At 39.3% G+C, this 24,748-nt stretch overlaps 1 protein-coding gene across 5 annotated transcripts in view; it reads right to left on the bottom strand.

Moving 5' to 3' along the window:
- Window positions 1-392: 392 nt before the first annotated feature.
- Window positions 393-24,748, bottom strand: part of DYSF (dysferlin) — a 3,914,743-nt gene continuing 3,890,387 nt past the window's right edge. For all 5 annotated transcript variants that reach the window (XM_044064060.1, XM_044064063.1, XM_044064061.1 and 2 more), the window contains one exon: window positions 393-4,974. In XM_044064060.1, the coding sequence (XP_043919995.1) occupies window positions 4,936-4,974 (39 nt within the window). In that variant the 3' untranslated portion in view covers window positions 393-4,935. The remainder of the gene's footprint in view (window positions 4,975-24,748) is intronic.

Genomic DNA, 24,748 nt, shown 5'->3' on the forward strand with positions numbered 1-24,748 from the left:
CAGGATTATGTTATGAGAGGTAATGCCATTTTCAGTGTGCAGCTGTTTATATGAGTGTAGTGGGATTGGATTTGCATTTATTTTTTAACAAATATGAGTTTGCATTTTTAGTAGTATGTTTTGGATTGGTTGTATTGAAGGGTCTTACCCTGATGCTTTCATCATTACTGTTATGCTTGTAGTTTACATTTCATAGGGACACACTACCAATGTAGTTGGAAATGTTTGCAGGCAGTGTTTTGCATTAGGAAGATTTGTACCTTCTTCAAGTTGATGCCACGTGGAATTGGTACACTGGAGATATAGAAGACTCCCCCAGATGTGGAGTGCAAGGGGGTTTGCCCCACCAAAAAGAATATGCTTTGTTTCTTTATATGGAATGGGTTTTCTTCAACTTTTACCTTTTTTTTTTTTTGTTTTGTTTTTTGACTTTGTCTATTCATGTTAATTTGCAGCTGGGTATTGTATTCACCAATCTGGTGTTCACTGTATTTTGTGTTGTATCACAGCTAATGTATACATACAAAAAAGTACACACATACATACATGTACATATGTATATATATATATATATATATATACACACAGAGAGCGAGAGAGAGAATGATAACTACCATGCTTTCATGCTCTGATGGTCAGCGCTAACTGACAGACATGGGAGGCATAGAGGAAAGTTCCCATGAGCCATGACTCTCCCAACCTTGACTCAGCAAAACCTAATTACTTAACACAACCAAAACGTGAAAAAAGAAAAAATCTCTTTGCACTAAGGTGTTCTTGCCAAAAACAATATCAGTCCCTGGAAACAGCAATAAGGCTAATTTACCTTTAAAACCCATCCTTAAGAAAAGGAGGGTAAAATACTGAAATGTGATAGGATGTTAGGTAATTTAAAAATGGTCTTTTTAGTTTGTTTTATTATCTGATGAAGGGCATATGGCCTGAAAGAGCTTATTTTAACTGTGCATTTTACCGAATAAATGTTTTATTGACTTGAAGTGGAGTGTTCTGCCTTATTGCTGTTTTCAATTACTTAACACCTGACAAGTCAAATAATCAAACTAAAATAAAGCAGTTGTGCAAGTGGGAGATACCCTGACATTATTCTTCCCTTTCTAAGGCTACCATTCCAATGCCGAAGGAAATCAGCTTGTTACAAGCCAAGACCCATACCTGTCCACATTGGATGTATCTGCAATATTCACTATTTATCTTCACAAAGACTGACTTCAGAGACACTGCAGCCATAAGTGGCTCAAGCGTCTGTGTATCACCCTCAGTCCAATATCTGGCATAACACATTTAGTTGTTCTCATACATCATACCGTGTTTTCCAAAGTACAGCAGGAAAAAAATGGCTGTGAGATTATCCTAATTTGTTGTAATATGGAGCATACTACATATTGTTCTGATATACTGTGATCTGAAAACCCTCATCATGTTTGTTCCTGCAGGCATTCTGCAGCCCATAATCAAAGGTAGTACCTATTTATCTTCAGAACAGTTACAGCCAAAAAAGCAGCTACATTCTCAAAATATTTCACTCAGTTTGCAGGGTTAGAGCTGTATCGACACAGGTCAATAACACCACAGTAGTTTAGGCTCACAGACATGCAATCCCAGGAGACCACTGATAAGCCTTGTCCAACTGTCACACGGCACTGTCTGGTTAAGTTACTTGTTCAGTCACACATAATGCAAACAGAGACTGGGAGACTCAAACCTTGTACTACAGGAAGAATCTCATTAGCAGCTCAAAGGATTACCTCTCTGTGCTAACTGCAAAACATGAAATCAATACACATATTTACATTTTCAGGGAGTAAACTCAAAACACTGCAAATACAAAGCCATGTCCCTAACCATAAGGACACAAGAGTAGCTTGTACCTTAACCTGGTTCACTCACTGATCCTTGCTGATAGGTGTCAGTGTAGTTACACTTACATTGGCTCTGAATAAATCACCAAACATGACATTTAAGGCCATGTCGGTGGCTAAGAGTACATCATCTCTGGGCTATATATGGCAGAGAATACCAGATAAGCACAGAGGCATGGATGCTTGACGGCAGATTTCATTTTTGTTCACTTTTGCAAGATGAATTATTTGTTGGTCCATACAGTCTAGCACATTTACAACCACTAAATTACTTTTTTTTTCACACGAATAAGTCATGCTACATGAATGTGTTGTCCTTGGCACACACTGTAATTATGTAGGTGCATACTACTGACCATAAAGACAGCAATAACAATACCAGGAATCAATACGCTGCATGAAAAGTTGTGTTAGGGTATTTGACAAATGCAAGGCTGACAACAGAAGCTTTAAGGTGGTGACAGTTGAAGAACTGTGACTCCCTTTTAAAATGATTAAATGATACTGCCACATATGTAGTGCCTATATTTATATTGTAATCACTGAGTTATTGTCCTTCTCTGCGCCAAACATCTGAGTCCACAGTCTGTGATCATTTGCTTTGCAACATGAAACAAGTCTCTTGGGTAACACAAATGACAAGAATGTAAACAAAGGTGCAAGCAGTTTGCTGTGTAACCTGAGTACTCAACAACAAACACTGCATATTTTGGCTTTGTTTAAACTAGGATGTACCCTCCACGCAAATACAATAATGTTGGTTTGGTTTACAGTAGGATATCCCTCATAAAACAAATACGTTATTTTAATATCAACTAAATTTACAGGTTGCAACTTTTCAGAACTAATTTATAAATGCTGATCAAATTTCAAGTAAGATATTAATTTACTCCCAAGTGAAAATGGATAACTCATTCCAGAAAAGGACATCTTGTTCCACATAAAGGGAGAATGCCATGTAAAACATGTTTAATTTCTCATTTCTTCAAAATGCATTCTTTAGATTTTTTGAGTAGTATAAACTTAATAAACCACACCAGCCTGGGGATTTTTTTCTTGCTAAACAGAAATGAAGAACACCATATTATTCTAAATTAAAGTAAGTGTTACAATGAAACAAGATATCCATCACTGATATGCATTCAGGCTGCACAATGAAGGTATTTGTCCCTGATGTCTGATCTAAAAACAAAGTTAACGCAAGAAAAACAGGAAATAATTCCAAATGAGTTCCAAGCTGTACACATACAGAAAAAGTTTAAATACATTCGACACTGTATTTATAAATTACTGTTCTCGGTGCTGTAATTATTTTGCATTCTGTGACTTCAGAGCAAAACTACTCACTTTGAATTTATGTCGAGAGAAAAAAGGACATTTTGTGAAAAACACAAGCCTCCCCTTCCCCAAACTTCACCCCTGAACTCAAAGTTTACAAGAATCAACTCCCAAGTTACAGTACCTTGGGGCAAGGGTAAACACCAACTGCAGGGAAGCAATTTAGCTATTGCATGTTTCCATTACAGTATGCATTGTCTCAAAGAAACACAATTTACTTCTGATCTGAAAACTAAACAACAAAAGGTACCTTTTATTCTACAGATAAACATTTGTGTGCATGGTTCTGATGAAAAGCCAATTAAAGGTAGTAATCTGAGAAAATATTTCCTATCACAAATAATGCAATAGCTAAAGCATTTCACAATTGCCAAGTTCTTGATATTCTGCATTTGGCCAAAAAGCACTCAGCCTGAACAAGGTTACTGCATTAGAAGTTTACTCTTACCCCAAGGTACAATGACCTTGTATCTGATTATATTCATTTCAGGGGTACAAGGGCTAACGTCCCTTGCATGTAGAAAGGCGGGGGGGGGGGTTTATCTCCTCCAAAAAATCAACAAATTGTGTTATTTTACTTTATATCAAAATGGCTTCTGAGCAAACAGTTTCTGAGGTGCTGAGTTATAGCCCTTAATGAGTGCAAAATGTTAAGGGCAGCGATGCTGTTAGGGGAAAAAACAGCAGAAGGATTAAAAATATCCAATACATTTACCTGGAAATTGTAGAAATGATGAATTAACTGAAGGAAATTCTTGATCAGCTCAACTTTTGTAGATTAGAACATATCCATAGTAATACTGAGTGATTTGGTGATCCCACAAATTTTCTTGCTGTTAGTCTTCAAAGTATCACTATGTGTTATTATCACATTAACAACAGTTTCAATTGCACTTGAATGTAAACAGAAACAATGCAATGAAACACAGATAATACTGATATGGCTATCATCTTATTTAGCTAATTACCTACTTGAAAAAACAGGACAAATGTCTGAATGATTGGTAACAGTAGGAAATATAAATCTAAGAATTCAAAATTCATCTCTGTCTGTCACATTTTTAGACTTGCTCAAAAGATTTGCAAGTAGAATGAACGTGGTTACTGTATTAAGCATGTGCATTTCAAATGAACAACTGCATTACAATATGGACATTAGCAACCACTAAATTTGGATTTAGTGTAAATATTGATTATATCACTCCTTACATAGGGATTTGAATACAATGTACTATTCCATTTTGCTTTGCATTCTAAAAAGAGATAATTGCATATATGATAGTCTTATCACATCACTATTTTGCAGTGCGTAGGCAGGTGACTGTTCACTGATACAGACCTCTAAAAGGTCCTTAAAATCTGAATTTGAAACAGATCCCAAACTACCTGCTATTTATTATGATCCAGGCTTCAAATAACAAATCACATATACAAGCCACACAGAGGACAACTTCAAAATAAGCCGTGGTCTGGAAGTTGGAGCATTGTAAAGAACATGTTGCTTGCGGTTATTTAAACATTGCTATAATAATTTGGGGAGTAGAAAGTCACAAGCTACAGTAAAAACCACCCCTAGTGCTACAGTCACATTGTCCTTGAAGAGTCCCATAATGTTGGTGCTTGACAAGAGTGGATTGTCCTGTCATTCCTTTGTAACTGCAAGTTTCATATGTGACTTGTAAGGCATCGTGTTTGCAGCCCTCATCATCTTCAGTGTTCATCCACTTGGATTCACCAATTTCATAGCAGCATAATTCTGCAGAAACAGGAAAGACATGTTTTATATTATGCCAGACAAAGAACAAGAGAAGATTCCATGCACATTATGGAAAACACTTTAAAGCCAGCCCATGTATTTATAGTAAAACAATTAGCTTATTAAAAAGAAATTTAAGCCATACACTTTAGGAACAGTTGCAACTACTGCTGTTTGCTATACAGACATGATCGAAGTTGACAGATTTCTTCAAATAAGAAATCAGTGACATAGTTAATTCTTTGTATTGTTCTCAAACATTTGGACCCCTACTACTATTACGTGATTAATTCTTCTACTCCTGATTCTTCAGTCAAATGACCAAACACAGTGCCCTGCTAACACACCTGTTTAAGAATTCTCTGAACAATATTTAAGGAAATCAACATAACTGAAATATTGCAATGCTCTTTTTTATTGCAGGAAGAAAGAAAGCAAGCAACAGTAACAGAGGGGTTTACAAAGTTATTACTCCACGTGTTCACAGTTAAGATAAGGGTACATTATTCAAACAGGGTCATAAATTAGTACTGCATATGCGCAACAAAACTAAACAACCTTGCTGAGTTCCCTTTTTAACCTGAATGAGGATTCCACGGTACAAACATTGCATGTAAAAACGAATCCTCAGAAATAATACCACCATAAGTGTAAAGGGGACTCACAAAATCCAAACCACTGAAACAGTTCAATGATGCATGGCAGAATAGCATTATTTATTATATTTTATTTATTTATTTGTTTATTCGCTTGTTCACCAAGGTAGAACATTGGTCAGAGTGGATCTTTTTCAGGTTCTGTAAGATGTAAGACAAATAATTGTTAAAAGAACACTGACTGAAAAAATAAAAAAATATGCAGTTTAGTAATACAGTTATATAAATTATATGTTTATGATGAAGTTATGCAACATATGTAAAGTTCAGTCATTGTTTTCATTTGAAATATATACATTAATGGGATGGAATGTATTCATGGTGAAAGAAGGGAGTAGCCTAAAGACAACAGAGGCATAGCAGTTAGTTATAAGGAGGGAAATGTGGGAAGAAGACTGTAAGAAGATAGTAATGGGAAAGTTCTGTATTTTCCTTTAGGAGTAGAAAACAAAGTGAAAGTAGTCATACACATTTGTTATGTGGTTTGTTTTATGTGATTCACCTATTTAGGAAGCATTTATGTTGTGCATCTCTATATAGGTAGATTTTTAATTCTGTTTAGAATTTTGGATATGTGAGAGTTTTTACTGGGTGAGGAATTTAAAGCTTTAAACAGGAGGTAAAGAGAGAGATGTCAGTGGATCTCATCTTATTTTTGGGGGAAAGGGTTGCAGGTTAGCAATAGAAGGTGTAAGGGATCTCAGACTGCAAGGTGGGGTTCTCTCTTGTTTGTTTATCACAGAAGAAGGGGAATGACTATAGAACTGATTAGTCAGTAGGCAAGGAATGTGATTAGCAGGGTGATCTTCTATTTAACTGTGGGCCCTTATGCTTAAGATAGTAAGGAGCTACTCTGTTGGACATGTTAGGGTTATAAACATGCATCTATTATTGTATAGATTTACAGCTGGGAGAGTTTTTTTTTTTATTTTTTGGCTTCAGTATACTAATTGCAGGACAAAGTCTTACTTCCCTGTGGCTACCCTTTCTACAGGTGAGATGAAATGTGAGAACTCATTTGCCGGAAAACTGTGATTTCAGTTTCATTCTTGCAACTTGGATATGATACTGGAAGTTTACTTGAGCCTTGTAAGATGCCCAAGTATTATATTATTGGGCTGTTCTTATGGGTTCTTGGTTGTTATGAGAATGGTTCAGTTTTGAGGAATTCTGGTCAACTTCGAGGGGTTCCAAGCAGTTCTGCTTTGGTTGTTTTGCTGTGAAGTATCCAGTCATGATGCTGTACCCATATTGAGAGTAGTGGAAAGTCATTCTTTAGGTCACTTTTATGTTTCCAATGGGGTTTCTCGATTTTAAAATAACAATTTCATCAGCATATAATATAGGGATGTGGGTGAGATCAGTAAGAGAGTTACTAATGAATAAGAAAACTGTATGGGGTAGAACTAATCCCTACAGGGCTCCATTGTGAAGAGACGTTGAAGGGAATAAAGTGCATGCTATTTGAACTTTCCAGTGCCTGTTAGTTAGAAAGGCTGTGAACAACTGTAATGCTGTAGAGATAATTCCTCTTACTTGACATTTAAAAAGAGGTTGTGGGAAACTTGGACAATAATCTCACTAAGCTAGGCATCAACCCCTACATCATTAGGTGGGTTGCAAACTGGCTCACAGATAGAACCTACAGTGTGAAAGTAGCTGACTCTAAGTCAGACTGCTGACCAGTCACGAGTGGAATCCCACAGGGTTTGGTCCTGGGTCCTCTCCTGTTTGGTAGCTACTTCTCTGAAGTCCAGGCCAACACAAAGGGACTCTGGTTGACAAAGTTCGCAGATGACTGCAAGTTGGGAGCTATTATTAACTCCCCAAGTGATGCTGATATCCTGCAGAAAGGCCTCACTGAGACCAACGACTGGTGTTAGAACCATGGCCTTAAGCTCAATGCCAAAAAATGTGTCATTATCCCCTTTGGAAAAAACTTGGTTCCCATGAATTACCACATTGATGGTAGTCCGCTGAAGACAGAAGGCATCATAAGAGATCTGGGAACACAGGTTGACAGCAACCTCTCTTTTGACCACCGCATTGCCACTGTGGTCAGAAAGTCCTTCTATGTGGCACATCTCATTACTAAGGGTTTTGCATACAGGAAGAAAGAGGTCATTGTCTCCCTCTACTCTTCCCTCATTAGGCCAATCATTAAGTACAATGCCCCATTTGGCACGTACCTCACTAGACACCTGTAACAACTGAAGTAAAAGTACCTCACAAAGATGATCCTAGGCCTTAAACACTTGTCCTATATGGACAGACTCAAAAATCTCCAACTATTCTCTGTCTCATATCGCCTACTTAGAGGTGATCTCTGCTTGACTTACAAAGCCATGTCTGACCCAGCTCTGTTAGAAATGTTACATCTAAAGAAATCCCAATCCCTCTGCACCACATGCTCCAGAGACCTCAACCTCATTACCACAATCAACAGAACATACTGGAGGGACAGGTTCATAACTCAGAGACTGCCCATGCTATGTAACAGACTTCCCATACATGTCAAACAGAGCACCTCATTGGCCCTCTTCAAGAGAAATCTTACTGAGTGAGTGGGAAATAGAAAATTCACCCCAGGGATCACTGCAGTGGCTCTACTAGACAGAGGCACTGGGAACTAATGTTGGGTGGCACGATGCCAGGGTAATCCTATAGGCTAGGCTTGTAAAGGCTGCAGGGCCATTAGCCTCGTACTCACCTATGTACCTATAATAGGGAGCTGGTTACACATTTTTTATTCATGTTTTGCAGCTTATCACCTGTAAGTGTGTAGAGTGTTCATGGTGCACCTGCCTAACCAAAATGCAGTGCTGGTGGCAAGAAAGAATTGTTGTTAAGACTGAGTGGATTGTCAAAGGCTTAAGATCTAACTTTAGTATTACAACTTAGCTGCATTTTTCTTTTTAGTTAGATTCTACAATGTTAAAATTACATTGTAATTATATTGCATTTGTTTTGCTGGAAAAATAGGTTTATACGTAAGTACTAGGTTACCTGCTCTTGTGGGCTACTTTAAACTTAGACAATTTCTCTTTTACATGTGATAATTAAACTTTGTGCCTTGTGTCTGTGAAGTAAACTCCTTAACCATTATAGCAACCCCCAACCCCTCAAAATCCACACTAATAGGTTCATAGGTTCATACTAGGCTATCTGCCCTAGGGCATTTATAAGCCTAGCCAGAATGTGTTTGGCTTTCGCCACCCATTTTAAATTTATTTTGCTATGCCCTTTTTCGAGGTTAGTATACTGTGCCTCTGTCTAACAGTGACACAGAAGTGATACCCGGGGTAAACCTATGATCTCCCATCCACTCATCAAGATTCCTCTTGAAGAGAGTCAATGAGGGACTCTGCCTAACCTGGACTGGGATTTTATTCCAGAGTGAAGGGAGCCTCTGGGTTATGAATCTGTCCCTCCAGCATGTCCTATTTATTTCAGTGCTGAGGTTCAAGTCTCTCGAGCGTAGCTCGATGGGATTTGGATTTTCTGAGGTGCAGCATGTCCATTAATTCCGGGTTGGACATGGCTTTATACGTCAGGCACAGATCGCCTCTGAACAGGCGGTATGCCACTGAGTAGAGCTGGAGTTTCTTTAACCGGGCAGCATATGGCATCTGTTTGAGCCCTTTGATCCTCTTGGTGAGGTACTTTTGGGGTCTTTCCAGTTGCTGTAGGTGTCTGGCAAGGTACATCCCAAAAGGGGCATTGTACTCAATTATGGGCCTGATGAGGGATGAGTAAAGAGGCACGATGACCTCCCCTGATCTAGATGTGAATCCCTTCATGATTAGGTGGGCTATATAAAATGTTTTTCTAACCACTTTGGTCATGTGGTTGTCAAATGAGAGATTGCTATCAACTTGGGTCCCCAGGTCCCTAATTACTTCTGTACTTAATGGATTACCACCTATGTGGTAATTTGTGGGCACTTTGTTTTTGCCAAAGGGGATGACTATACACTTTTTGGCATTTAGCTTGAGACCATGGCTCTGGCACCAGTTGTCTGTTTCTATGAGGCCCTTTTGGAGGATGCTTGTGTCGGCTGGAGAGTCGATTATGGCGCCCAGTTTGCAGTCATCTGCGAACTTGGTCAGCCACAGTCCTTCCGTGTTGGCCTGTACCTCCGAGAAATATATACCGAACAAGAGAGGTCCCAGGACTGAGCCTTGTGGGACACCACTTGTAACTGGTTTGGAGTCTGACATGGCTCCAGCAATTCTAACCATGTGGGTTCTGTCCTTGAGCCAGTTTGCAATCCATCTAGTGACATAGGGGTTTATATTTAAGCTGGTGAGCTTATCTATAATGCCTGAGTGGGGTATTGTATCAAAGGCTTTTGCGAGGTCCAGGTAGGCTGTGTGGACCATCTTCCCCTCGTCAATGGACTTGGTGACTGTTTCAAAGAAATCAACCAGGTTTAAGAGGCAGGATCTGCCCTTAACAAAGCCGAACTGGGTAGGATCCAGTGTTTGTAGGTCCCCAATATCTTTATTTATGAGGTCCATGATGATCCTTTCCATAGCTTTGCAGACCAAGCTAGTCAGGCTTATGGGGCGATAGTTTCAAGGATCCGTTGAGGCACCACCTTTATGGAGAGGGACCACTGATGCTGTACGCCACTCTTTGGGCACATATCCTGTAGTAAGGCTGAGATTGAACAGTAGTTTTATGTTTGGGTTTAGCTCTTCTTGGAGTTCATGTAGGGCGAGCCCGGACACCATCTGGTCCCATTGATGCTGTGTTTTTTGCTTTGGAGAGGGCGGCTCTTACCTGAGCATCTGAGATGTCAGGGGGGCAGCACTCTGCTGGGATAGATATTTGCCCTTTTGGTGGGGAGGGAGAAGTTTGCTGAACCTGTCAGCTAGGATGTTGGCAATGTCTGTGGGTTCGGTGTATTTTTTGTCATTTTGGACTAATTCTGAGCATATATGGGAATTATCACCCAGGTTCCTAACATAACTCAAGAAAGCCTTGTGATTATCCTTAGTGTCCTGTGCAATTTTTCTCTCGAAGCTGGCCTTAGACAATTTTATGTGTGCCCGTAGTTTTTTGCTAATACTGATCAGTGATGCCTTCACTTTTTGGGATTTTGCTCTATCATTTAGTAGCTTCCTCCTTCTATTGTATAGTTTGTTTATGGCTGGGGTCCACCAGACAGGACGTCTGCCTTTGGAGGATTGGGTCTTGGTTTTATTTGGGATCGCATGATCCATGCATTCCTGAAGGTGTTCATAGAATGCGTTTATAAAGGATTCTGTGGTCTGGGCAGTATTTTCCACAGGCCGGGGCTTTGAAGGATTCCACCTCAGTTTTGAGGAGTGTGAAATTTGCTTTAGAGAAGTTTTTCACTGTGGTTTTCTGGGCAGGGGGTGGGGTCGGGATGTGAATATCCAGTGAGATTAGTTTATGGTCTGATCTTACCAGTGAGGGATACACTTCTGGTCTGGAGCATAGAGTCCCCATGTTGGTGATGATCAGGTCCAGTATGTTTTCCCCTCTTGTGGGAGCGGTAACAAGTTGTTCCATAGCATTTGAGTTTATAAATTCTAGGAACCTTTGGGCTAGAGTGTTGGAGCTAGAGTAATGCTCCCAGTCTATGTTTGGGTAGTTGAAGTCGCCCAATATAATGGTGTTTGAAGAGACCTTCATATTTTCCAGTGTTCTCAGGAAGGCCGAGTGGGATTCCTGGGTTTGGGAGTGTGGTATGTAGCAGGCTATAAACTGGAAGGCAGTTTTACCCACTGTTAGTTGCACATGGATAGTCTCTGATGCTTTGTGCTTTGCCACCAACCTGGAGGTGTGGGTATCTTTGATGAATATCGATACTCCCCCTCCTTTTGTGGTTCGGTCCAAGTTTTGGGGACGAAAAGCATGGTATGAGGTATAACCTGGTAGTGCTGGGGTGCTCTCAGGAGCCCTGAACCAGGTTTCTGTTACTGCACAGATATCGATGTTCTCCATGCTAAGGAGAGTTTCGAGTGCGTGCATCTTGAGGTTTAGACTTCTGGCGTTGAGTAGCATTACTCTTAGTTTCTTATCCCTTGTGATACCTATGGAGGTGGGTTTGTCTTTTGAGCCTTGCCTAAAAAAGGCACTATGGGGGTAGCAAGAGCCTTTGCCAATATCCGAAAGCCCAGGGGTGACAGGTGCAAGCCGTCCCTAGCGAAGCATCGTGGCTTGTCGAGCATATCATCCCAAGCTGACAGGCATTGGATCCCCTTTGAATGACACCAGTACTTAAGCCAATTGTTGAAAGTGATCATCTTGTCTTCATATTGTGGCATCATTTTTGGTGAGGGTAAGATGCTACTCAAGGTCAGGGTCATACCGGCCTGGGCTACATGCTCAGAGAGCTCCTTTATGTCTCTTTTCATGTAGTCCAGGGAGGTACGTCTCAGGTCATTCACACCAGCATGGACAATGACTGAGTCATATTTGTACTTGCCTTGGAGTGACCTGAGTGCTTGTGTTATGTGGCGGATCCTAGCGCCCGACAGGCTGCTCACCATGACCCTCTCCTTGTTCAGCCTGGTGAGCGGGACGTCAGTGTGCCTGACGATAGAGTCACCTATTACAAGTGTATCAGGTGTGTTGTTTAGTCTTAAGGGCTGTGACTGTTTGGCACACTGGCTTTGTGAGATATGTGTTGCACGTGTTTTGTTTTGGGGTAGCGGCTGCTTGGGTGTCTGCTTTGGGGGTCTCTGCTGCTTTGGCAGATCTTTATTTAGAGCCTCCGAGTATGTTTTTGTGTGATTATGTGTTTGGTTTGCTGTCGTGGTAGGTCTATGTGAGACTGGAATTGTTGTGAGTGTGGTTTCCTTCTCCTCCTGACTGGTTATGCCAGTACTGAGTTGAGAGAGCTTAGCCTCCAGTTTGGCTATATGGTTGCATCTCTCACATGTGTTGGAATTTGTTGGGAGGAGGAGAGGGTTGTCTGTGTACATGAGGCAGTTGTAACATTGCCTCAAGATTCCCAGATTCACCAGCTGGACCGGAGAGGAGATTGACAACTGACCTTTGGACATGCTAGAATAATATTGGGAATTCCTTAATAATTGAAAACCAGGGCCAGTGGGGAGTGAGGGTGTAGTGCTTTTAATTTTTAGTGCTGACTTATATAATTGCTTTAGTGAGCAAGTGCCAGGTAACTTAAGTGCAATGTGTTACAGGTAACTTAAATGCAAAACGACAAACAGTAACTTTCTTTCAAGTGAAACAAGGAAATAAGTACAGTAAGCAATGCAGATATCACTAGTGATCCACAGAAGCTGAGAAGCCGTATTAGGTGGAATTAGCGTTCCAGGGAAATAACAAGCAAACAAACAACAAGCATATAAACAAAGCTAGATTCAGCAGGCCTGGATCTAGTCTATGCTACAGCAAACAAGGTGTACCAATTTCAGTAAGATACAGTTCAAATATTCAGGCACTATAAACCTTTAACTAGAAATTCCCAGCTCAGAAGGGCAGAGTCCAGCCTCTTCTCCCACAAGAGTGCAGACCACAAACCTTCTTAATGTAAAATAACTGGCCTGAAGCCCAAGTGCTTAAACCAGAACTAATACACTTTAAGAATAACAGACACTGGGCTCTCAATCAGCAGTTCCCAACTTAGAAGGATGAAAGCTACCTGTCCTGCCACCACAGTGCATGCCACAAAACTTCCTAATGTAAAACAACTGGTCTGAAGCCCAAGTGCTTAATCCAAAAGACTTAGAATGATAGCTACACTTTAATCAAGTTACTACCAAGCAGTAATAAATACAATTGAATACTTTAGAGAATGCCTGGGTTAGTGCTCAAGTTATACAAACAAAGCTAGATCCAGCAGGCCCGAATCCAGTCTATGCCACAGCAAACAAGGCGCACCAACTTCAGTAAGAAGCAGTTCAGATATGCATGCACTATAAGCCTTCAACCAGAAATTCCCAGCTCAGAAGGGCAGAGTCCAGCCTCTCCTCCCACAAGAGTGCAGACCACGAACCCTCTTAATGTAAAATAACTGGCCTGAAAGCCCAAGTGCTTAAACCAGAATTAATACACTTTTAGAATAACAGACACTGAGCCCTCAATCAGCAGTTCCCAACCTAGAAGGATGTAAGCTACCTGTTCTGCCACTACAGTGCAGACCACAAACCCTCTCAGTGCAAAACAACTGGTCCGAAGCCCAAGTGTTTAAACCGAAAGGCTTAGAATGAGTTACACCAAGCAGTAATAAATACAATTGAGTACTTTTAAGATGATGCAAAAGTAAAAAAAAGTAGGTAGAAACACAAGTACAGTAAAAGCAGATGAATTTTTTTTTTTTTTTTTTTTTTTTCTGAACAAGTGCTGAGATCAAAGAAACAGATTTGAGTGCAGAAACTAGAAAACTGGCTAGTTATAAGAAAAAAAAAACTAAGCTAGAAGGCTTCCCTCCAACACAGAAGGGCTTGGGGGCTCAGAAGCCTACAAATAGTCTATACCACTTAACAGGAAAGGCAGGAAACAACAACATCAGGATTAACTGGGATGAAAAATTTTGCTTAGTTTTAACTGTTACTCTAAACTTGTCAGTCATTGTAATCAATAATAAGACACAGTTTGGTACATCAGAACTAAACTGTCTAGCTTTCTTAGAAGATTTTAAAATAACTGTAATAGCAACAGTTTTCAGGCAACACTTGGGAAGCAAAGTGTTTTTTTTGCTACAGATTTTTATAAAGAGGTGTTACATAAAGCTGTATCATTTTCTGATGGAATACCTTACACAGTTCTACAGGAAAAATTAATTCCGACAACTTTTTGTACTTTAAAAAAATTGATCATTGCTGTTATAGTTACTATTACTCCAATAGTAGTAAAGAAATTTCTAAGAAGTTGTTCCTGCTCAGAAGATGGTTTGCTACAGGTTAAACATTATACAATCACATCAAAATGTTTAATGGAGTACTAGGAGACGAATTTGCATATAAAATTTTGCAAAGATGTTTTGAAAATGTTAAAGATGAAATAAAAGTTATATTCTGCTCTGTGGCATAAAGGAATGAAACCCTGAATGAAATATAGATGACTCAAATTTGAAAAACACTTGAGCACTGCAGAAGCTAAAATGCTCAAGAAAAATATAAGTAATGTCCTGCTCTGTGCATAGCGGGATAAATCCTTGACTAAAACCTAGAGGACCCCAGTTTGAGTAATGGCTTGGGTACTGATTCTGGCTTACCCATCCTGGGGGAGAAGAAGAACTGATTATTTTAGCTTCACTTGCCTCACAGAAGTGGATGCACTTGGTAAGCAGCACTAGTACTGGGAACATGGGATTAGCACTGCCAAGCAGCTGATAGTAGCTCTCACACACGTAAGTGTGGAAGCAAGCATGTGCATAGCCAGGGCACAGCAGGCCATCACAGTGATACAAGTACTCACATCAGCCACCAGTAGTGGCGTGACAGTCTACGAGAAATGCCCCAATGTCTGTATATATGAAAGGTCTCACTGCAGATCTTCATAGAGATCAGGGACATGTCGGCAGCAAAGAAGTGAGCAGCCACTTGGTGGGCTTTAAGGTTGTGGGGGGTCAATGATGATACTGCCCTGCTACTCTGGGCCCTTGGGCTACTTGATGAGATGGTCAGTGTCAGCGGACTAGTGACTCATTTAGTGGGTTGCATGGAAATCAGTTGGTTTACGGCCAGCAGGATTAAAGCAATTATCCCTCCAGACTGACCTTTCTCAAATCAGTGGCCATGTTGTCAATGATATAGAACAAGCTGGATGAGGCTAACAGAAAAAAGGTTGATGGCTGGCAGGTACAGAGGCAAAACGCATAGGGCAAAATGCTTGGTAAGTTCCTGTCTAACTCATTTGCCTGAATGATGTTCAAAGTCTAGATGAGACAGTAATATCTTGTTTCTTAAATTCACAGGACATTTCATATGCTATGTGTGTCACTGCAAAAAAACTGCAATTTAAATGTATCTAGGGTATAGCAGTTTTTTCTATGAAGGAGCAAGAATATGTGGAACTTGAAAGCTTCAGCAGCATGTTTGTATAAATTTTCAGCATTTTGATCACATTGTGAAGCATCACTAATCCAACAGATAAATAATTCCTCCTGCCTCTAAGGTACCAAAATATTTGATCCATGTTAAAAAATTTAGTATGGAGTAAACTATTAAGAGTCCTATAATATATAACTGTGTGCATATGTACAAGGAATTCTAAAAAAACAATCACATATTTAAGCATATAACCAAGCCTTGCATATTGGCAAAGGCTGGTAAAAAACATTTCAGTTTAGGAAACATACTTTGAGATGATCAGTTTGAATGATTAATGTATGGTGATCTGAAAGGTTTCATTACAAGGAAGAGAAAGGGACTTTAACAATTCTTGACAATAAAGTGTACTGACATTATTGTTACCAACACAGCTATCTATAAAATACATAAATACATTTTATGCAGTCAAGACCCTAGCCCAATTCAAAGGGGGGGGGGGTTCCACTGGCACTACTAAACCGATTATAATCAAGTCTAATATTACTGCACCATACATAAGGGGTAAATGGAAACATAAAGGGTATAAAACTGACTAGTGTTCTCATTCATTGGACATGCAATTTAGCCAACAGCGCAGTACAGAGTCCATAGTGCCAGAGTGCACAGGCAGCCACAGTGGTGCAGCGGTTAGTATTGTCACCTCACAGCAAGAGTGTCTCTGGTTCAATCCTTGGAAGGGGTGCCTTCCATGTGGAGTCTGCATGTCCTCCCTGTAGTTGTTTGGGTTTCTTCCCACATCATATCATGTTTGCTGGTCTGGAACTTGATCAGCTGCCGCAGAGTAATGGCTTCCAGCACTCGATCTCCTGCCCCCTATAAGAGCTTTGCTTCCCAGTCTAGTTACATTAAGGAAAATAAACAGAGATCCAAATGGGGTCATCAACTTATTTTCAGCTGACTGACAATATTTACACTCAAGTCATATCTGAAGACAGAAAAACAAAAGAAATTCAAAATTCCAGATGCAACAGTAATGTGTCACATTATGCTTCAGATCAGGACAGCCACCATTCAAATGCCCAGGCCACAACATCCATATAAAGATTATATATAGAAGGTCAACCTTAAAATTATACAAAGCCAGAAAGAACAGAGAATTTGTAACAAATAAGAAAAATCCATACACTACCATGCATCTTAACAGGTGCCATTTTGACTGTCTGTTGAAAATTCTACCCATAATCTCTCAATATTTACATAAAGACCTCCACTGATATCTCCCGGTTCCAAAATTCCTCTGTTTATTGTGAATTATATTATCATGATAAATTTAATGGACTTCATCATGACTCATGCTGGATGAGTGCAATTCATTCCCAGACTGTGAGACTCTAGACACTGATATCTGCTACGATCCTAAGGATGTCTTCCCGACTTTGAATAAAAAGGCTCACCAATACACAAGATATTACAGCAAACTGGATTATAAAACTCTATCTTGAATGGACAGGTAGAAAAGTATTTTGACTGTAATGATTATACTTTCAATACCAAGCTTACTGAATGTATGTTAAACATTGGTTTCCAACTACAGAAAATGCATTTTCAGAAGACCTTCTCTACACATGCAAAGGCTGTTATATCACATGGATGACATTATCCAATTTATTTTGCTGAATCAATACTGCAACAGAAAAACAAAATAATAATGAAAGAAATGCATATTTACCCATTTCATAATTATGACCATGTAATGCTACATTCTAAGAAAACATACAGAGCATTCATACTAAAAATTCTCCAAGGAAACTAAGGACCATTATGGTAGCAAGAACAGTATATAAAGCCAGACAGTATGGAAGTAGAGAGAGCTTACCAGTAAACCTATAATTCTCTTTTTTAAGTCCATTTTTGGCTTCTTGCAGCTGACTATCAGCTGCACTCATTCATAGCATCTATTGAACCTAACTAGCGTCCACTGGAATAACTATGACCCATGTTCAGAGCCAGTGAAAACATCAATGGCATCCTTGGGCAGTGGATTATTGTTGCAGAGGAGTGTTTTTCTTGCTAAGAATCCAGTCCCTTGCAAAGTTGTGCAATGTGCTACACTAGTGTATTGCTTACACTGTTGCATGTGTGACAGCCACAGCCTTACCTACTAAGGACAATGCCCCTGCATGCCCATGGCCTCCACTAAGGATCAACCATGAGGGTGCATCTGGGCACATGCACCCACTCCACTGGATAAGCATGCCCATCATCCATGCCTGTGCCATCAAGTGCCCAAGACATACTTTAAATTCAGGCCACATGGGCTGTAGTCAGGCTTTCATCCCGTTACATCACAGCACAGGCTAAAGCTAGAATTCTCTGTACAAAATTATGTGCAGGTAAGACATAAATCATGAGACACAGTCAATTCCACAGTCTTCACATGTTCAGCAGAGTCAGACTAACAGCTTGCTATTTAATTAGTACAGTGAAAAAATGATAATCTGCACTTACAGTAATGTTCTGCCTTTTATAATGAACAGTACCATTACCTAATTTTGTATGCATGAATTCAGTTATAATAATTGCAGAAGATGGAATTATCCTCTCAAGTTCCAAAGTCTTTAATGATATTCTTATTTTGGAGTGGGATGTTGTTGATGTTGTATTCTGCGTGGGAGGGGGGGCGGGGGGGGGCTGTCTACTAAATGTGACAATATTGCACTTTTTAGCATTTAATTTAAGTCCTTTTTAGCACATCAGGTATTTTTGAGTATAAATTCCTGCTGAAAAGCATGGGCTTCAGAGAAGAACTTGACAGTGACACCCAGCTTACAGTCATCTGCACAGTTGGTTAGGCAGAGGTTTTGGTTCATGGTCTGGAGATCAGAAAAGTAAATGTAGAACAAAAGAGGATCAAAAATAGAGCCCTGATGAGGAACCTGCAACCCGCACTATGTGGGTACTGTCTTTTTTGCCAGTTTACTATCCATCTTACTGCACAGGGATCTATTTGTAATTCATTAAGCTTACTAATTATGCAAGGAATAAGGATGGTTTCAAATGCCTTGGCCAAGTCAAGGCATGCCATGTGAACAGCAGGACCAATGTTAATAGCCTGTGTTACCCGCTTGAAGAAGTTAACCAAATTCATTACGGAGGAAAACCAAGCTGCTGCGGGCCTAGCCTGGTGAGAGTTTTAATAAACATAGTACTCATAAATGATGTATAGTCATCTCATTAAATACCATTTTATTGTGAGGTAACTCTTACAGAATACTTTGTATTCCTACAGCTTTTTTTTTCTTTTCTTTTATGTTCTCTCTGTTTTGTAGCGTGATGAAGTAGCTAAAATGTCATGTACTGTAAAGACTTGTGTGGCTGCACTAGGTGTGGTACAGCTTTCAAAGCTGTAAAATGCTTGGATCTTCTCCACTTTCTGTCTCTCTCTTTCAAACTGGTAAATCATAGAGCAGGTAATGCCCCATGTACTACAAATAAATACAATAATAGTTCTCTGATCATAACAAAGTAGTTACATACTCTCAAAATGGATGTCAGTAACCTTTTAGTATTACACACATGCAGTGGGATGTGGCACACAGAAAACAGCAAATATTTAAATGCTGTCAGGTGCAAATATCTTCAGGAATGTGTGGTTGTCATCCATCACAGTGGTCACTACAGATTCTATTCTTGTAGATTTAGTGTACATAACAGGCTCATGGTTATTTCATTACATATATTTTATTGAAAGATGTTTCCTCAATACTATTCTGTCAATTTTGGTTAAGCTGAATTCCAGACTGATTGAAAGGCCAGTTGATTGATTTAAAAAAAAAAAAGATCACCAAAGCAGTCAATGTCTTTAGAGTCAGAGATGAGGTCAAGGTTAAGGTTTCATGTTAAGACTTAGATGTAAATTTACAGTTAAGGCAAGGGTTAAGACTAGGGTAAGAAACAGGAGTGGTTTGTGGTACTGTTTCCTGTAAAGGGTTAATGACCTCTACGTCTGTAATAACTAATATTACATGTATAGCTATTTTTTTTTTTTAGGGGGGGTGGGGATGTTTTCATTAAATCCATCTTTCAGTGACGTGATTATCATTTTGTTTGAATCGCACTATGTGGTTTCACTTAAATTGTCTTTAATGAAATAGTCTAAATGAATGTGCCCTATGCTTCCAGCAACCTTGTACGTGCAGTTGACACGCACAGAAGTACTCATACAGCATACAGATTTTAACACAGCTTACAGGTACTGCAGGTACACCTCAAATATACATACCACTGGCCAATGCATTTGTGATAATACCATGTGATTACATAAATCTTTTGATGTGTGATCAAAGCTGAACTATAGTCTCAGTAAACAAATATATCGATATCTGTTGATGAAGTTGTAGCAGATATATGCTATATCATTCAAGCAGATATATACTGCTGTGTGGTAAAGTGATATCAACAGAAAATCCTGCAGTGTCAGTGACAATTGCTGATCAGTGGCTGGTTCATCAAAGCTCCAATGATCAAGTCTGACAGACCAAACAGCCTTCAGACGAAAGGAAATATTACTTATCCCTAAGCTTTAGTGACCTCAGATATAGTTATATTAGTGGGTTCAGAAGGCATATTCCTCTTCATGGGTGGTATGGGTGCTTTGCCTTCCATGTAAAAACCTTTCATCACAAACATCTGATCTGTCTAGCTTAGCCAGTTAATATTTTATGGAGTATTTCATGTACCGTATCCTGAACTTGCATTTTCACTGCTGGACAAGATTAGTTAGTAGTTGACTGAAGTGATATTACTTACAATCAATTCTGTATTTTGGATTTGTCTCCTTCCTGCCAAAACAACTGCTATGCTTTGCTCATCCAGTGTGTTATGGCAGCTGCAAAGAACTCAGTATCACAAGAAGCAAAGGAGATATTATCTTGGTAGCTGTTATGATTCATCTGTGATGCATTTTGCCAAAAACACATCAGTACAGCGCTGCATCATGCTCTGTAAGACTGCCGCTAATAGCAATGTCACTTACAAGCTGGCATTGTGTTGTAAACTTGACATTCCAGTGCCTTATATTTTCTGTAGAGTGATGTGTTGCTCTAAGCATTTCAAAGAAAGTCCTGCATATTTTGTGATTGCCATCTTTATGCTAGCATCCATGTCATCTGGCTGTTATGGACTTTGTGTGCAAAGCAGTGCTGCAAGATGCATTAGATCACTGCAATAGGTAGCACATAATCAGACATGTTAAATGACAGTGGAACAAGCAGGTAGTTTGCCGAAAGACATGTTAAATGGCAGAAGGTAAACAGGTAGCATGTCACCAGACATGCTAAATAACACTGGAGTACATGCAACAAATCTGTGCTCAGAGGAAGGATGGCTTATTTATACAATAGGAATACGATTACTTTGCTGCCTGTAGATATCCACTCGGTCAGTAAGATGAATGTGTTTGGTAAACAAATGTCTTGACATGCACATGCACAAACTGTACCACCACACAGCAATATACAGGTTTCCCCATGAGTACTCTGAATGTCACAAATCACTACATTAAAGAGAGGCACATTTACACTGGTAACTTTGAGAAGCAGGTTGCCACACAGCTGGAACTCATGTACAGTAAGTGATAAATCCGTAAATTATGAAATTGTATTCCATTCACTGAAATATGACTTTTCAAACTAAAGGCTTTGAGTAAGAACTGAACAAGTAACTACGCAACTGACATTCATAGACAAATCTGTTAATTTCTGAAGGTTTATTCCATTCAACCTAGCGGTATGTTTGGGCTGAGGAAGATGTTCAAAATAAAGTAAAGTAAAGGAACAATAACCAACATTAGAGTTTCTTCTCAGCAGAGTGTGCATGTCCACATTGTGTTTGCATGGGCTTTCTTTGACTACTCCATTTTCTTCTTCATTCCAAACAGATGCAGTAGGTGGACTGGACATAATGAAATGGCCATAAGCATACTAAACTGGCCATAGGTGTAAGTGTGAGTGAGTGTGTGGTATGGAAGAACAATCATGGCAGGGCTAGCCACCTAGGTTTTGTGAATATTGGTGCTAGATAATTCTCACTTTTGCTGTGACACCACAATCTCATGTGTAAAAATGAGGGAAACGGGGTTGTGGGTGAGTGGATGGATGGATGGATGGAAGAGCCAACTTACAGAATAATAGGCAGGGAAAAAACAATTTATGTATATTCTTGGAGACTGATTACTTTTATAATCCTTGACTTGCTTGCTACATATTTAAGATTATGCATTATCTGGCAGACAGGATATAAACTCACTCAAGTGCTTTGCAGGCATTCAAAGCCATGCCTACAGCTTGTTTATTTAATTTATTTTGTTGCTTTGCAAAACTTCAACAGTTAGACTATTAACTTGGGTTTTGTCTGCTCTGGGGATAATCCAGCAAATAGAGTATGAGCAGAGATGAGTAAAACTGCAAACTATGACTTAGGATTGAAGATCACATTTAAATTTCTTCAGTATATCCATAGCCAGTCCTTGCCCTATTGCAATACAGTTTAAGCACTTGTGGTTGACTGGCTTTAGCACCTGATTGTAGTGCTTACTAGCAAAATATCTAATCCTATTTATTTTGCATGAATGTAGAAGTGTTTTTTCACTGGACTTCTGACACCCACCCCATGCAAACCACATTACAGGAAGATAAACTTGTGTATGTAACATTACAGCCAGAACTACTAGCTAAGTGCATTTTGCAGTTGAGGGTTATACTATATTCTTCTGAGAAATGTTCTATAATACTTTTCATAGTTGCAAAGAAATGGTCCATTATTGATAGATCCTACTAGTACTCTTCTGTAGTCCATTTGACTCTGTGATTTGCCATTTGTTTTACAAAAAATAATGCATATTGTGCATTTTTCAAGATGACATGCTCAATATGTAGCTGATTCACATCACTGGTGTATTTTTATAAAATGCAAAACAAAAAACTAAAAATAGCACTATTTTTTAATAAAGTGTAATATTGTTTGTCATTTTATATGACATAGCAAAATACGAACAGTTTACATGTTCCAAGAAGAATGCCCATATCTGAGATGCTGAGTTATATTTTTCCCAAAAGATATTAGGCTATAGAAAACAAAACAGAATTGAGATGATCAAGGAGTCTTGTTCTGAAAATGTAAGGAACCAGGTATTGGGAGCAAATAACTAAAGAGGGAAAGGTAATACAATGGGAGGATGCCAAGAATTTATTTGGACTGCAGGTTAGCGATTACCTTCCCTATCCAGGACTGATATCAGAATATAGGCAAAGAGAAAGAAAGAAATAGGGGGTTCTAAATAAAAGACTACCACTGGTAGAATTTTTAGTAGAATCTAGAACAGAAGCTGCTGTTAACAAAGGAATAATTTGCACAGTACACAAAATATTGCATGATAACTATAAGAATCAGTCAGAGGAGGTTAGAAAGGATTGGGAAGAGAGACTGGATAAGCAATTCGCAAAGAAAAAATGGGGGGATATATGTGTGTCTCCCAAATATGCAACAAAATCTAGAAGATTTAGGATTTTTACTTGTAAATGTTTATATGGGTATTTTTATACCCTAATTAGACTCCAGATAAATTTTCCAGAGGTTGACAGCAAATGTTGGCGGTGTGATGGGGATTGGAAGTATATTTTCTGGGAGTGTAATGAGTTGGCAGACGTTAAAGAGCCCCTGCAGACTACTCTATCAGAGATACTGGGTGAGCAAATTGGTGTATCTAGGGAGATGATTTTTCTGAGCTATGATACAGAATTAGAATTGCCTGGACATAGTAAGGCCTTGCTGAGTCTAATTATGGTGGCTGCCAAAAAAAAAAATTCTTAGGAAAATGGAAACCAAAGTCTAAACAAGCTGTACTAGACACAGTAAATATAGTAACAGAGATAAAACAACTGGAACTGGGATCTTTAGAAAAGGGTAGGAGCAAATTACATAGAAAAAATGGGAATTGTGGGAACAATACATACAGGGGAGGAATGAGATTTAAAAGTAGAAAGGAGTTGAATGAGCTATGTAATTAATGTTTGACTAACAATGAGTTGGTAGATTATAACTGCTGTATAATATTTGCAACTAAAATGATGTCAGTATGGTTTGTGATGTACAGTATAATGCTGGCAACTGAGATTATGTCAATATGGTTTGTTTTCATTTATATACATGTATGATTGCCTAACATGTTTCTTGTTTAAATGATGTACAATCCAACCAGGTTATTGAGGTCAACAAATCAAAACATATTATGTACCATCATACACAACAATCACAGTGGACTCTCAGTATACACATATAGATGCCAAGCTATGGAATTCAATCCTATCAACCATCAGAGTAGAACCCATAATAAAATTCTTTTAAGCTAAACTCCTGAATCTGTATTTGTAATAAATGCTGATCAGCAGGCATCTTATTACAAAACAATAGAATATGTTGAAGCAGATCTGGCCTTGTGACACAAAGAGAGACATAAAGCTGTTTCTGCATCCTAGATGATCCACCTTCAACGTAGGCATGGGAGCTGGGGGGACAGGTATGAGTGGTTGATGCCAGCTTCCACACCCTGATTGCAGGAAGGCTGTTTAGACTCACTGGAATAACAGCATTAGGAGCTGGGCAAACTACATGCTGCAACCAGCTTACCGCTTGGTTGGGAGGTGGTAAATACACAGAAATGCACGTGCACGTCCTGTAGGCAGCAATCCTGGAGCACAGAAGGCTGCCATGGACTGGAAAATGGCTATAGCACACCTCCCAACAGCAATATGACACTACACCAGCATCCTCTAACTACACATCATCTTCGGGTGAGGGTTGGGCTGTGTCAGGGGGAGGTTAAGGTGGAACTATTAGAACTAATGAATGACGAGAGGACAGGAGATGGTGACAATAGGTGATCAAGTGTGAGGAGGGGATGCAAAAAAAAAAAAAAAAAAAAGAATTTAGTCAATCAATAAAGACTGGAATTCAGCCCAGAATTGACTCTGTAAATTGACAAGACACATTTACAAATATTCAACTGAAAAGAAATATACAGCTTTCAGTTCATTTAAGATGAAATACACAAAAGCTATCAAC

This window comes from Protopterus annectens, chromosome 2.part2 (assembly GCF_019279795.1).
Source record: "Protopterus annectens isolate FY-2018-M chromosome 2.part2, PAN1.0, whole genome shotgun sequence".
NCBI classification, from domain to species: domain Eukaryota; kingdom Metazoa; phylum Chordata; order Ceratodontiformes; family Protopteridae; genus Protopterus; species Protopterus annectens.